At 43.5% G+C, this 15,097-nt stretch overlaps 1 protein-coding gene across 2 annotated transcripts; it reads right to left on the minus strand.

The window, feature by feature from the left end:
* Nucleotides 1-1,834: 1,834 nt before the first annotated feature.
* Nucleotides 1,835-14,963, minus strand: RNF8 (ring finger protein 8). Of its 2 annotated transcripts, none has more exons than XM_033056033.2 (8): nucleotides 14,843-14,963; nucleotides 12,449-12,577; nucleotides 10,186-10,926; nucleotides 9,052-9,114; nucleotides 8,593-8,682; nucleotides 6,260-6,367; nucleotides 5,067-5,271; nucleotides 1,835-3,268 (listed from the first exon to the last, which is right to left on the minus strand). In XM_033056033.2, exons 1-8 carry the CDS (start codon nucleotides 14,930-14,932, stop codon nucleotides 3,123-3,125), a joined length of 1,572 nt encoding a protein of 523 aa, XP_032911924.1. In that variant the 5' UTR covers nucleotides 14,933-14,963; the 3' UTR covers nucleotides 1,835-3,122. The 2 variants fall into 2 exon arrangements, with proteins under 2 accessions (XP_032911924.1, XP_032911925.1); XM_033056034.2 differs by having other exon boundaries at nucleotides 3,139-3,268; nucleotides 5,060-5,271.
* Between the last annotated feature and the right edge of the window lie 134 nt (nucleotides 14,964-15,097).

A 15,097-nucleotide genomic window follows, 5' to 3' on the forward strand; every position in this document is an offset into this window, starting at 1 on the left:
CAGTGACGCACCGCGCGCGCGGCCCCACGGGCCCACAGGCGGGGCCCGGGCAGCCCCGGCCGGGCTGAAACACCGGCACTATGGGGCAAATGGTGCAAAGACTTAATAATCTGTGCACATCTGGATATAAAAATGTTTATCGATCGTGTAGCGTAGCGTAGGGAGTGTTTAGGCTGGAGAACAGGAGGCTCAGGGGAGACCTTGTCACTCGTTACAACTCCCGAAAGGAGCAGGTCAGGATCGACCTCTTCTCCACCGAAACCAGTGCCAGGCCAAGAGGACACAGCCTCAGCTGCACCAGGGGAGGTGCAGGGTCACAGCTGGAGGAGTTCCTCTACAAAAAGGGTGATTCGACACTGGAATGTGCTGCCCGGGGAGTGGTGGAGTCACCACCCCTGGAGGTGCTCAAGGGAAGACTGGATGTGGCACTCAGTGCCATTGTCCAGTTCCCACGGCGGTGTTCAGACACGGGTCGGACTCGATGACCTCAGAGATCTTTTCCAACCTGATCCTGGGAGCCGTCTTGTACTTTGCATTAAGCTCCAAACCTGGACACAGCTCAGCACACAGGCCTGAATGCTTAGTCTCACAAAACCAAAGCAAGCACTGTAGTATCAAACGACAGGAGGATCCTACTTGGGAAGTGTAGCTCATGGTTATGTGGTTGCTGTAAACTGTGTCTAAATAGGCTGAGTTACAGCAGGACAGGAGGAGGAGAAGGAAGTATAACATTGACTAGTCAGAGCATACCTTTGGTAAAGAAAACCTGCACTTCACTTTGGGAGAAAGGGAGCACATCTGGATTATTGAATTGCCTGCTACATGTTCTGCAAAGTTTAATTTGGCAGTTGTTTCTAAGGCTCTGTAGCAGGATGCTTGCCTGGAATGGGAAGAACAACTTGAACAATGACTACAAGTAACAGTTCAGGGCATAACATCTCCAAGGGCACATCCAAGTAGAACCAAGTAGAAGAAAGGATCCAGACCTTAGAGCAAAAGAGAGCAGACTGCAGATATACAGGTCTGCTTTTGTCAGTGAAAAGTTTTTGTAAGCAGACAGTATTCAAACTTAACCTCTCTCTGTGGATGTTTACACACTGTGCACCTATAAGTAGGACCAAAAATAATTTGGAATACACCACTTACATTCTTCATGTTCTAATGAAAAGATGACACACTCAGAAATCAAACCAAAAATTACCACTCTGTTACCAGGGGAAGCATTATACTTCTCTGCAATATGCATAAACACCACCATAATAAAATAAATATATATTTTGCAAAATGAAATGAGAAAAAAAGCAAAGCACTGTGGAAGAGATACAGAGTAGAAGAATTTGCAGTCCTACGCAATCAAGAGTATTTTCCTTCTACTCCTCTTCATGGAAATGCCTGTTCCACATCAGCCTATTTCATGAGCATTTTCAGGAATGCTCTTCTCTTACTTTCTTCTAGAAAGCATCTATTCACAAAAGAAACTATCAAGAGCACATACAGAAAGTGAATATTACATCTTCTGTATTCTTCTCTTTAAACGTCTTCACAAAAGAAACATTACACTAAAATTTTAAGGAAGCTGCCTGGCCCACAGATCAGGCCTCCCCTGTTTAAATCCTACTGACCAAATTAATCAGAATACACTACTTCCTTAGGATGTCCTTCATGCACCTTTTTAATGGGATTTTTCTTGGTGGAAGAAGGTAAGAGGTATGATTGTAGCTATTAAATTAGCATTAGGGTTGACACATTCTTGAAGTATTAGGTTGCCTTTGATCAGTTCCTGAATACAAAAGTCTTTAAAATAACTTTAAAGTAGTCACACTGCATACAGCAATCAAAACATGACACAAAGTCATTTAATGAGATAGTCTGTTTTCTCAAAAAAAGTCTAAAGACAACTAGAAGACATTCATCTCAGTGGCTGCACCAAAAAAGACTAATGCACATGTAGATTTATACTTTCATTCTTAAACAAAATAAGCATAAACAAAACTATATACAAACAGCCAAAGAAATATTACAGATGAGAAGGGTTTCCCCATCCTGTTCTCACAGTGTAAGAGTCCTTTCCATGTAACAGCTAAGTCAAAAGCGTAAGTCACTAGAAAATGGAACTCAATAGACAAATACACAATAGGATGAGGCAAGACTTGATCAGCCTCTTATGAATGAGTGATTTGCTGTGAGGGCAGTACAACCTACAGCTCAACAGTTGTCTCGTAGACAATAAAACAAAGTGCTTCATTCTGTACCTTGTGGTTGTCTACAAATGCTGCTTTCCTACCCTGCCAACAGGACATTTCAATAATTTGGAGAGCAGCGCACCTGAAGAGGCAGCGGTTCCTCTCTTGCTGCTGCTATGTTTTTAAAGTCATTGCTAAAAATTTCTGGATATGCTGCTTCCCAGTTCTAAAACCCTTTATGCAAAAGCATGAAGAGGGAACAAACCAAAGATACTACATGAGAAGAACAGTACCTGAAGACTTCTGGAAGATTTAATCTCCTCCCTCCCTATCTCATGGAAAATGGGCTACCTAAACAGAGCAAGCTGATGGCCAGCAGCTAGCTTAAAATGCTCTTGCAGCCAACAGTGTCCATATCCCACCCTTTATTACTTTTAATGCAAAGGCCTGGGATTACTTTAGTTGCCATGAAATTCAAGAGGAAAACCCACATTGGCACTTTTTCCTGATATACCTATCTCCTGCCTGTGGGTGGGGATGGCCGAGTTCTCAAATGGCTTGGGACATTTTGCCTCTGCTGCCTGAAATAAGGGATGCTGATGTAAACGTGTAATTCACTAAGGAAAGGGCAATGATGCAATACAAACTATTTCATTACACTGAGCAGGTCACAAGCTAACATGGAAATTTAGGGTTTGTATGTCAGTTAGCAAGAATAATGGCAGGCAGTTCTCTCACAAATCCAGTTTTGGTTTAGAGATCAAGCTTCTGTGCATTCATTTGGAAAACAAGATCCTTCTTCCAAATGCTGCTAGTTTACAGCTCCAGCCTCTTCACAGGTCCTTCCAGGTGCCCAGTCCACTCCTCCAGCAGCAGTCAACCAAACACCATGAGGTTGGTTCTAGGCAGCACAGTGGCAATTATCTGCAGTAACAACGTTCAGATAATATAGTAGCTTTCATTGTAAGTGGAATCCTCCTCAGAGTCCTCACTGTCACAACTGCTCATTGTAAAGATGGAGTAGGTGGAAGCAGGGACACTGTTGTTATTGTCTGTGGCTGGTTTCACCTTCACGTTCTGTTTCTCTGCATTAAAAACACACAGATACAAAAATTAGTTGTGACCACTGTATCCACAAGTGCTAAATTACTAATTGTCTTTGAAACTGTAGTTTAGTTTCTCATTGTCAGTTTGCAATAGGTCTTTCAAGCTGCAGGACACAGCCTTTTTTTTTGTTTTCAGCATAAAAGAACAAAGGTATGGCAGTTATTTGTTTGCTTGTTTTTGTAAGTGTTCTGTATGTCTTTTCCCATTAAGGTAACACAGATGAGGAGGAGACATTCTCCACCCCTTCACAGGCACACAACTGGCAATGGAAGTTGCTAACTATTTCAGTGTCTTGCTAGGTAAGGAAAGAAAAAATTGGTAAGGGACTCTCAAGCAAGTAGTGATTATTCAGGACATTCACAGTCTCACCAAAAGCTTCATCTGTTAAGACTGTCCTTCTAAGAGCCAGGGCTACTAGGATACTTAGAAAGGTTGCTTGGAAAGCCGTGACAGCTTCCCAAGTGCCATTTGCAACATCACTCTTCTTTCAAGAGGTTTATTTCTTAGGAATTAATTTTAAATAGACAAACAGTTGTCTTAAATGTTTCCATCACTACACAAGAAGAGGCATAGAAATAATTTCACCTTCCAGCTGAAGTGTGTCATGGTAAATTTAAATAATTTCCTACTGGTACTTATTTCTGAAGGTAGGCTATGAATTCATTTGCTTTTTGTTCAAACAAGGATGAAGACCACTGGTTTAGTCTACAATGGGCTCCAATGAAGGCAGCATTTCAGCCAGTGCCCATTAGCTACCTGATGAGACAATTCAAGAGTGCTGTGGCACTCTGCAGATATATGCATTGCACAAGGGCTGCAGAGGTAAAAGCAATTCTTGTAGCTTCTCAGCAAAGCAGCATTTCCTGAGGGAATCACACTGAAAGGGGTACATGGGTTATAATTTCAGGCTTGAACTAGCACTGCTTAGTGATGTCATTCTATGTCACCACGGCACATCTGAAAGGTTTCAAAAGCACCTTTATTTTGGTAAAAGGCTTGATACATTGCAAAATTAAGGATTATGCATTCATCTCCATGAAGGGAAAACAAGACAACTACTTAAGAGAACACAGCAATAGAAATTTAAGGGGTAGCAGGAACAGACATCTACATTTCAGCACCTAGATACCAGTGTCAAGTGCTCAAGAAAGAAATTTAGATGGAAGCAGACTACAAATAACCCATACTGGGTTTTTTACTAAAGCAATCTCCATCATGCACAGTGTTTTAGCAACAGCTAGGCAAGATGTTATGTCTGTAAGCCACTGTGGCTTTAATTCCACAGAAATAAACATGTCAGAGCAACTGTCAGTTCAACCATACATTTACATGATATACCAGTGCCTCTGTCAGAGATTTCCAACATAAATCTAACACACAGAAAAGAATTCAGAGCTTCTTGTCAGGACTGCTGAGTTTCTGTAATTACATACTCCACAGTTTAACTGAAAGTGCCTGGTAAATCTTCAAAGACCATTTTATATATTTTTACTTTTATTAAGTGATCTCTTTGAAAGAGCATAACCTTTAGCATGGTTAAATTAAGTTGTCCCATCAGACCATGGAATTCATACTGAAGTCTTTTTCCAAACTTTGTACTAATTTTATTTTACTGTGCAGTAAAGCTAGTTAGTCAAGAGATCTCATGATTTGTTTTTCAGTGTTTCTGCAAGCATTCCCTGAGCATCTTCTTGGTATATAGGTGCCAAAGAAAGCTGTACAAAATAGATGGAATAAGAGATGGTACTCATCATGCCACATCCACCCACCTCTCACCTTTCCGCTCTCTGATAAGGCTCAGGCGATGCTCTTTCATTTCCACATCCAGTTTTTCTACCATCCTGTTAATGCAGTTATCCAGCACCAGAGAGCGTGTCTTTGATGTAATCTCCTGCCTGCAGATAGGGCACTCCACTTTACGCTTCGTCCACTCATTGATACAGTAGGAGCAGAAGCTGTGTGCACAGTTCAGAGTGACCGCCTGTGGAATTCAGCAGAGGGATACTGGTCACAGCATGCTCACACAGGTACTGTCAAGCAAAAACACACTGAATGCAGGGAAATACTAGATGAATATTTTGTATAGGGAAAGGGACAGGAGACCCCAAAGTTTTTAGGGCCTTCACAGGAGTCACACATAATTTCCCCCATGCCAGAGGTCAGGCCAGCTTACAAGTCAGTTAATGGAGTCACTGTAAGTCATAGCAAGTCAGAAACTGACAAAATTCATTCATTTTATTACAAGTTACCCCAATTTGAAAAGGATAAATTATAGAAAACACTCAGGTACTGCAAAACAGCATCTTACTGTACTGAGAAACCAGAAATTAAAATTTCAGCTAGCTCTTAAGCCATTATAACAAGGCTAACGCATCAGGTTTCCCATAGTAAAAAATAATGTAATGAAACTGACCTTCTAGCAAAACACAAATAAAAATAACAGTCTACATGACAAGCACAGCCTATTACTTGTAGAATCAAATTAAAACAGACCAATTTCTCCAGGAATTAGTTTATCTAAATAACATAAACATACCACAACTTCACTGTATTTACTGTACCTCCCTTCCCTCACTAACGTCTCCATATATGTAAACCTCAAACAGACCAACTCTAGTCAGCTTAAAGCAAGGTCCACTACAAAATAATTCTTCCCCAAGCAGCTGTCAGCAGCAACTCAGTGGACCAGTTCAAAAACCTACACAAGTGCTCCAAACTTATTTGCATTTTAGGATTAAGCACTCATGTCTATGCAGATAGAGACATTAAAGCTGAATTTGCTGTCAAGTAAAGTAGAGTTAGGACATACAGAATACATTTCTGGATCAATTCTTTCCCGTAACAACTCACTGTGGGTCTGTTGGGACTGTTAAACAAGTGAAGTAAAAAAAGGGCTTAAATATTGCATCACTAGAACTATGGAAAGCTTGTCAAGCCTCTTTTTAACTGGTAAACCCATTTCAACATACCTCAATAAAGTGCTCAGAACATATTGTGCACTGCAACTCATTCTCCAACACATCATTCATCTGATTCAACACCTCTTCTTTTTGGGCTCTCACCTTTTCCTTCTCCTCCTAGTGGAAAAGCACATGTGGTTGTGTATCAACAGAGAACAAGGTTTTTTTCAATTAGCAGGAAGTGCTTGTGCAGGGGAAGAAAATCATACTGCAAATCTCTATATGTCAAGTGTAGTGGGTATCTATCACATACCTAGATCTGTAATCTCTATGTAGTCTCAGCAGTACTGAGAATATTCCCACCCACTATAGAAAACTTGGAATAAAGAACAGCAGCCATTACCAAAATTCCCTTCAGTCTAAAGGAACTACCAGCTGATGAATCTTTTCAGAATCTTTTTCAACCTGTTCCTGGCAAGAGTTTGGCTTTCATAAATATATTTTGCTGTCTGATCTAAAAAGTGAAACACCCAACAAAATAAACACCTTAAATATTAAAAAAAGGAAGCAATAAAGTTTAAAACATTTACTTGCATTTAACAACCTAAATTTTTTGGTTTGCTTGTTAAGATTTAAATTAGGCTGATTAGGCTAGGTACCTGCTCTATCTTCTAAAAATAACAGGAAAATTCTTCTAATTGAAGCTATAGTTGAAACAACAAATTTCCAAAGATAACACAAAGAAAACAAAGCAAAGTGTCAGTGGTGGATAATGTGATCATTTCCAAAAGGAAGACACAGGAAAGAATCTCCTTAATTATTTTCCACTCCTCACTTTGTGTCAAGGGCTGGAAGAACTGTGGCTTATCTCATTCATTATTCAAATTCCATGTTGCTTCAGTCCTACACTCCCTTATAGAACTGCTGTCACAATGCAGCTTTCATGGAATGCACTTTAACTGAATATGAAGAACCTCACTTTTCAAACACTCTTAGTTGGTCAGTGAATTTTTTCCTGTTATTTCTGGTTTGATTTTTTGTTTGTTTGTTTTTTAAGGAAAAGGTGCAATGGGCTCATTTCCACAATGCACTGTTCAAGTGCTTTGGGCTGTCTTTATGATCGAGAAAGATCTAGTAACAACTGTTTGGCACTAATTTATGAAAAAGGCAAGGTGCCTCCTCCTCGAGTGCTGGAAACCAGAGTCAGCCGCCAACTCAAAACACAGAAATTTTGCACCACAGGAGGCCAGGCAGAGGCAAGACAAATGTTAAATAAACTATTTCCTTTGCTGCAGCATATCATTTTATGAATACAACTAAGAATGCACTTACAGTAATTTCACGAATACAAGCCGCACCAATTTGACCAAAATTTTGGTGGAAACCCGGAAGTGCGGCTAATATTCCGGGGCGGCTAATCTATTAACAAAATTCTAAAAGCTGCCAACACGGAAGTGAGAGCCCGCGGCAGCCCCAAGCCAAGCTGGAGCCCGGCCGGCCCCGGCTGAGGTGGGAAAGCCTGGCAGAGGCGGGGCCAGCAGTGTGGGGGGCGGGCGGCTGAGCCTGAGCCAGCAGGGCGGGGCAGGGAGGGCGGCAGAGCCTGAGCCAGCATGGCGGGGGAGCCCGGGAGAACTGGGGCTAGCAGTGCAGGGGAGCATGGCAGAAGCAGGAAGGCCGGCGGGTGGGGCTGCCTGGCAGCGGGGGAAGCCCAGCAGAATCGGGGCCAGCAGCGTGGGGGAGCCCAGCGGTGCGGGGGCCTGCAGTGCCGGCCAGGGCGAGGAAACGCGGCGGCGGTGCAGACGGGAGGGGGCGGCCGGCGAGCCTGGTGGCGGCGGCGGCAGCCCTGCCGGCGGGGCAAGCGAAAGCGGCGCCGCTCGCGAAAGCGCCGCCGCGCGCCGCCGCTCGCGAAAGCGGCGCGGCGCGGGGCGGGCGCGGCGCGGGCGCGGCGCTCGCGAGGCGCGGCGCGGGGCGAGCGAAAGCGGCAGCGGGGCGGACGGCGAGCCCGGCGGCAGCAGCCCTGCCAGCCGGGCGAGCGAACGCGGCAGCGGGGCGGTGCTGACGGGAGAGGGGGGCCGGCGAGCCCGGCGGCGGCGGCGGCAGCACCACCCGGCCAGCCCCACCGAGCCGTGGCGCTGAGCTGGGCCACCCGGCCCCGTCGGCAACCATGAGCGGGCCGAGCCTTCCTGGCCCCGCCCCGAGCCAGTAAAGCCCGCTATGCCGCGATCCTGTTACTAATTGGCCAATTTGTGAAAGCTGCGCACGGATTCTCGCGACGAACGAAAGTGCGGCTAATATTCGGGGTGCGGCTTATCTATTGACAAAGACAGCAACATTGTCGAGGCACCGGGGGTGCGGCTTATAATCCGTGCGGCTTGTATTCGTGAAACTACTGTATTCCTTACCTTGGTTTCTTCCAGTTCTTTATTCTTGGCTCGAATTATCTCCTCAAAATCCTTTTTATTACGATTCAGTTCTTCCATCAAAGCACGATGCTGTAACAATACCATTCCAGAAGTTATAAGAGTACCATTATAAGCTATCCTACTAAAGATATGTGGTCATAGTCATAAGGTTCAGCATACTCATTTCTCCTATACTCCTCCCAGAAGAGCAACATATAAGAGTTGAGGTGTTAAGGCAATTTATCCTCAACTTAAAATTGGAATGCACTGTCAATTTTTTATGATCTTCCCAGTGCCACCACACTTTGCATTCTCCTTTCCAGGTTACTCTTTCACTTCAGTTAAGTTTTAGTCACCTAAGGCAAAGTCTTTGTCTTCTACCCTGAGGCCACAGCACTTGGAAAGATTCAAATATCTGAGTTACACAATTAGACCAAACCTAGGCTCATAATCACTTGCCTCTTGTAGGACCTGGGCCAGCTGTTCCTTCAGATTCTCTTCCCCTTGTTCACACTTTTCTCCCTGGATGGGTTAAGAAGTGGGACAAAAAAAAAAAAGACTTGAACATAAGAGACAGAATTATTATTCTGCCCACTGTCTTTAGAGGATATGCTTAAAGAAACAACACAGATTTTCAACAAACGGCAAGATGTTCCACTCTAGGGTTACATGCGTACAACAGAAATTACAGCTATCATTTACTGTGAAGAGTTAAAATGGATTTACAGTTCATTTACATTTGGAATACCTCCACATCATTCTAGCTCAAGAGGCACCAGCATATTCATAAAAGTAAAGAGATCAGCATGAGTTTAAAAGCTGCAACTGTCTTTGAGCACATTCAAATTGGTCAGAGATACCTAAAGCTCCAGGTAAACATCCCATTGTTTCTAAGGACACAACTCCAAACTTCCTGTATTTCTGATACTGGTATCGTGCCTTTAGCAGCAGACTTTAAGGAAGTAACTAATAAATTATTAGACTCACTCCAAGATGAATCCTCACTTTCTTTCAACCAGATTTTGAACAGTCTCAAGTTCAAACACATTTTGGTCTGTTACAAAAAAAACCTTATCATATATACTTACTGCTTAAAGGTACTTACAGATTGCAAGGAAGGGTTTTAGGGGTTTTTGAAAGTAGGAAAAGAATCTCCTTCCCTCCAGGAATTAAGGCCTGCAGTATTTCATTGACTGTAAAGACAGTGCATTTGCCATGCAAACCAGGCATTACTTCAGCCATAAACTAAGAGAAATTCACACTTAAAGTGGTTACTTTTCAACTTGTCCTCTCTATAAGCACAAGAGAACAGGCCAAGACTTTAATTTTTTAATTTAAAAACAAGTTGTTTTATCTTGCGCCTTTCTCTGAATTCCCCATGCAGCCAAATCTCTTCTGTCTCTGCACTTTCTTTTGGTACATTCACTGTGTTACATGCTAAGTTAAATACTTCCATGAAAATTTTAGCAGGAGCAATTCACACCAACACTATTTATGTTACTGTATAGTTCAAGGGCTATTTTGGATCACTGTCTTATACAAGGCATTCCATAAAAGTGAAGACACAGGCCAAAATTATTACCACCATAATACCTCTAGCTTTTGCTGCTCTTTGCAGAACGTCCTCTCCAGCTCTTCCACCTGCTGCTGCTGATGCTCTTGTTCCATGCAGAGTTGGTTCTGCAACTCCTGCAGCTCCTGTTCCATTACCAGGATTTCCTTCTGATCACACTTCCTGCGCTTCTGCTTCACATTTAGAACTGCAGTCTGCTTCTCCTGAACTTTGACCTTTAATTTCATTGTATCTACTAGAGATTTCCTCAGCATTTTCAAGCCAGTCCATGACTCAGCAAGACTGGAGCATTTCTCGTCCTTCTGGGGGACAGTCACAGCTTTCTTGGAGTGAACAAGGCTACCATGAACTGGACCACTATCCCCCTCACTGGGTCCAGGAGAAGGCAGCTTGACATCAATCTTCTCAGTTAGTCGTCTGGCCTCTTCTGCCTGTCCCCATGATTTATCTAAAGGTTCATTGTCACAGGACATTCTGTCTCTTTTGCATCTGGAGCTTGAAGGGCCTTCTGATCCAGATGTCTCCAATTCCTCCAAACCAAATTTACGTTTAGTTCGTGAAGTCTTAGCTTTCCCCAGGTCACTTCTTTGGGCTAAAAAGGGCTTAATTTTCTCCCACTCGTCTTTAATTACTTCATACTCATATTCAGCAGTCTCTCTGTTTTCCAAAGGCACTCCCAACTGGATACGGTCTCCTTCAGCAACAGTATAGACTTTTGATGGATCCAGGCGCTGCTTGTTAAGCCAGACTCCATTTAGACTCTGCCAATAAATACAGAATCACCAAAATTTAATATGTGGTTAGAGTCCTCTGAAAGTTATTTCTGGCAACTGTAAATAAACACAGCCAACCTCTTCAGTGCTTGAATCAGAACAAGCTACCTCTTTAAATAAACCTTGTAATATCCAGTTTATTGGCTCAGTGTTGCATTTATTACAGTTACTGCACTGTATTATTTACTGCACATTATTCTTGCATTAGAGATTTTGGGTAAAAGCACCAAGAACAACATTTTGATATATGTGCTTGTGCAGAAGGAAAACAATGAACTCTGAGGGCAAAACCTCCACAAAAGTTTCAGAAATAAGGAATAACTAATAAAAAGACTGTACAATAGATCATTGTCAGGAACATAAAATACTACAGTAATTATTCTTGACAATTAATGTTACCTGAAATTCCAGGGGAAAAAAAAAAGGTAAGAGAATGAAGCATTGGTTATACTCCTTGAAGAAAACAAAATTTTCCATAAAAACAAGGAGACTATAAAGAAGAAGGAAAATGTTATTCTAGAGATAATGTTCAAAGTACAGAAAAGGTTTCAGAACTAGCTCAATAAATAGTTTTCAAAAACAGCAAAACTGGTCTGTGCTCATGATGAACTGTAGAAACACTAGGAACTCATGTATCTCAATGAGATTCAATGAAACAAGCTGACCAACTGGTCAACAGTGAAAACAGTCAGGAAGTGTTAATAGTTAATCTATGGTAGATGTTTCCTATCATGTAGTAACATTAAGTTTTCAAGTTTATACATGTACTATAAGAGGGTTTTGTTTAAGAGCAGTGTAATTTTAATAGCAGCCATTCCATTCCCTCCTGACAAATCTGCTATTGATCCAAACATCCTTCAAATCTGCATGATGTGTTGAACATTTTTGTTCTACCAGTGCTGTTTTAAAGCAAATCATTCATTTTACTGTTTTCAGACCAAATGAGAAAGTGGAGAAATCATGATATAAAAAACAGATTACTGAAGTCAAAGTGAAGACACTGACATCAACATTTCATCCCAATCAGCTGAGAAGAACTTTCAGGAGAAACTCATTTGCACACAACATGGAAGCGTGGCTTTTCTAACACTAGATTCTTGTTGATTATAATTACAGCAATTATATCACTACAATGAGTTGCACTTTACCTTTTCCTTAGCACTACAAGAATGTTATCCTTTTGAAAGGATAAAATCTGATGTCAAAATTCATATATGATATTTTCTAAGAAAGCAACATCAAATAGGTTCACAGACTGCAAAGTGCCCTTGGCAAGGCCATACTGGTATGAAAAATCCTAAAGCAAGAGCTGGATCTACCTAGAGAAAGTAATACACTTTGCATCCCAACTGCAGCAGACTGAAGTTTCCTGCTGGAAGTGTACAACAGGCAAGACACATTCCCATGGACCTTTTATCACACTTATACTATATCATACACTGCTAGATCCAAAACAATGGATTCTATTCAACGAATCTCAGAGTACAATGTCTTCAATTGGCCTCTGTACCTTGTTATCCCTGACAGTCCACTGCCCTTCTGCATTCTGCTGGAAGACACAGTGCTTACGAGAGATCATCAAGGGACAGGTTTTCGACACCAGCTGGTATGTGGTATCTACTCCTCGGCCTATAGTCACCTAAAAATAAAGTAGTTTAGTTACTGCAACCAGTAATGACATGATAAATTCAGTTTACGTCATTTCAATTTAAGTACAGCAAAACTCTAGATCAATGTTTTATAGTTATTTACAAAAAGTCTGGCATAATACTTTTTTTTTTTTCATTTAAATTTAGGAGTAGATAGAAAATGGAAGCTTACAAAGTTTGACATATTATCTTTTTCTCCCACTGAGGAATTTTTGATTTCTCTGAGCCATATTACAGCCTTGGTTTTGTGGAAATCTTCCTCAGCAGCAAAGCTGCTCAAAGCCACTCTCAAACCATCTGTGTCCCAGCTCAGTCATTACCTAACCAAACACCATTTATTCAAACCAGCACTATTGTGTGTGGGTCTCAAGATTACTTCTTACCCTCTTTTGCTAGTTGCATCTGTTCAACCATTTGTGAACAGGAAAGATATGGGAAAAAAAAGCCCAGAAAACTGCCATCAAAAAAAGTGCATACTCAACACTGCCCTAAATACACAATACTTTTGTAAATCACACCGTTGATCTTATGGCTCAGAATCTAAGCTACATGCAGCTCATAATCAGTAGTAAAAGTGATCTAAATAAGTGCATTAGACTCTAATAGTATCTTTTGGAAGATGGAACATAATTTAATTGTACTCTTGCACAGTATCTTACTAAATCCCATCTCATTTCAGATTGCCATTTAAAGCACATCCCTGCTCTCCCTCCCTCTGCTGCCTCCTCTGCACACTCCTCTTAATTCATCTGTGCACTGCAGGTCTCACCTTGAGTACAGAGTAAGAACTCAGACCCCCATGTCATAACCAAAGGCAAGGAAGCAACCTAAGATGACAAAAGCAAACTTAACCACCATTAGTGCCTACTTCTTAAATGTTTCCTATAGTGTTCTGTCAGCATGGAGTGTATATGTAAGAGGTACAGAGACTCGAATGGATAAACACTCCCCTCTTCATGAGGATTCAAACATAAAAACAGCTTTGCATTTATCCCTGCGGTGGCATCCTCAAGGCCCAGACACACACATATCTGCAAGACCTCACACATCAATATGAGAACAAGCAGGGCCAGAAGAAACTCCCCCTTGATCAAATTCATTTAGCACACAGGGGTCCAAGATGTCATCACTCTCCTGCTGGAGCTCAGGGCTGCTCACAGCAGTACTGGCAAGTCACAGCACATCCCCACACCTCAGCAGTGTCCTTTGGCACCAAAGTGGTCACAGCACCAAGCCTGACAGGGTTCCAGGAGTGCTGGACAACACTCTCAGGCACGTGGTGTGATTCTTAGGGCTATCCTGTGCAGAGTAAGGAGTTGGACTAATGATTCTTGTGGTTCCCTACCAACTCAGGATAGTCTATGATTATGATTTAAATCTCCAATAAAAGCAGTTTGTGTTCTGTGGCCTGGCACAGCACCAGAACGCCATCAGCCTCCCTGCTGCATGTAACAACCACTGTGCAGACAATGAGAGCAGTAACATCCCAAACTGGATTCTCTGCACAATTATCAGCGCCCTGGCTGCAAGCTGTGTTACCTCCAAGTCCTTCACTGAGGAGATCTGCACATCTCAGGGCTTCAAATCCATGATGGAAGAGTAAAAAAAGCATACATTTGGATGGGTGCCTTTCGCAGTGTGTGAGCACAAGGCCTTGGCCACAGCATCACCCGCACCACCTAAATACCTGTCTGATTTTGACCAGCAGAACAGCAATCCTTTTACACTGTCCCAACCTCACCACACATCTTTGCCTGCTGGGTTTTAGAGAAGAGCACCAGGGCCCATTTTTCAATTAAAAAACACTATTGCTAAGAAAACAGCTACTCCTGTACCGCACCAAAACATAACCAAAATAATTTGAACGTGACCTCGTTTACACCTGAATGTTGTTAACCTCGCCAAAGCATCACCTTGTTAACTAGGCCACGGACTCCCTTCGTCCTCACTTACGTTACCGTCACACGAACAACTCTAACTAAACACGACGTAAGAATTTAAAGATAAAAATAGGCGAAGACTGCAGCGCCTGGGCCCGCCCTGCGCGCCCTCGGGCGTTGCGGGGCTGAACGGGGCCCGCTCGGGAGGGCGGCCCCTCCGAAGGGCCCCGAACGGCGGCTGCTCCCTAAGCGGGACGAGGCGGCGCTTCTCCCTCCTGGGAAGCGCTGTAACAAACAACGAGAGCGCCCCAAACTGCGCTCCGAGAGCCCTGCCCACCCGCCCGCTCCGAGGGGCCGGAGCCCGGCGCGGCTCACCTGCGTGCCGGCCTCCAGCAGGAGCCAGTCACAGCTGGCCCCGACTCGGCGGAGGCACCAGGCCAGGCACGGCACCCCGCACACCGCCATGGCGCCCGCCCGCCGCCACCGGCGGGAGCGATCGCTGCGGCAGGGCCGGGCCGGGGCAGCCGCCCCCGACGGAGCCCGGGCCGCGGCCAGAGCTCGTGCGTGCGCCGCAGGCCCCGCGGGGACGATGCCGCGGCGCTCTCCCACTGCCCCGGGGCGCTTCCCTGC

The sequence above is a fragment of the Catharus ustulatus genome, chromosome 3 (genome assembly GCF_009819885.2).
Source record: "Catharus ustulatus isolate bCatUst1 chromosome 3, bCatUst1.pri.v2, whole genome shotgun sequence".
Taxonomy (NCBI): domain Eukaryota; kingdom Metazoa; phylum Chordata; class Aves; order Passeriformes; family Turdidae; genus Catharus; species Catharus ustulatus.

What these genes read in the sequence shown, in the direction of transcription:
- RNF8 (XM_033056033.2), bottom strand. Translation starts at nt 14,932, where the DNA reads ATGGCGGTGTGCGGGGTGCCGTGCCTGGCCTGGTGCCTCCGCCGAGTC. An exon ending in AAGAGCAGCAAAAGCTAGAG is followed by an intron (nt 9,115 to 10,185) that starts GTATTATGGTGG and finishes TAACCCATCCAG; the next exon opens with GGAGAAAAGTGTGAACAAGG. An exon ending in GTTCTGAGCACTTTATTGAG is followed by an intron (nt 5,272 to 6,259) that starts GTATGTTGAAAT and finishes TGAATTCCACAG; the next exon opens with GCGGTCACTCTGAACTGTGC.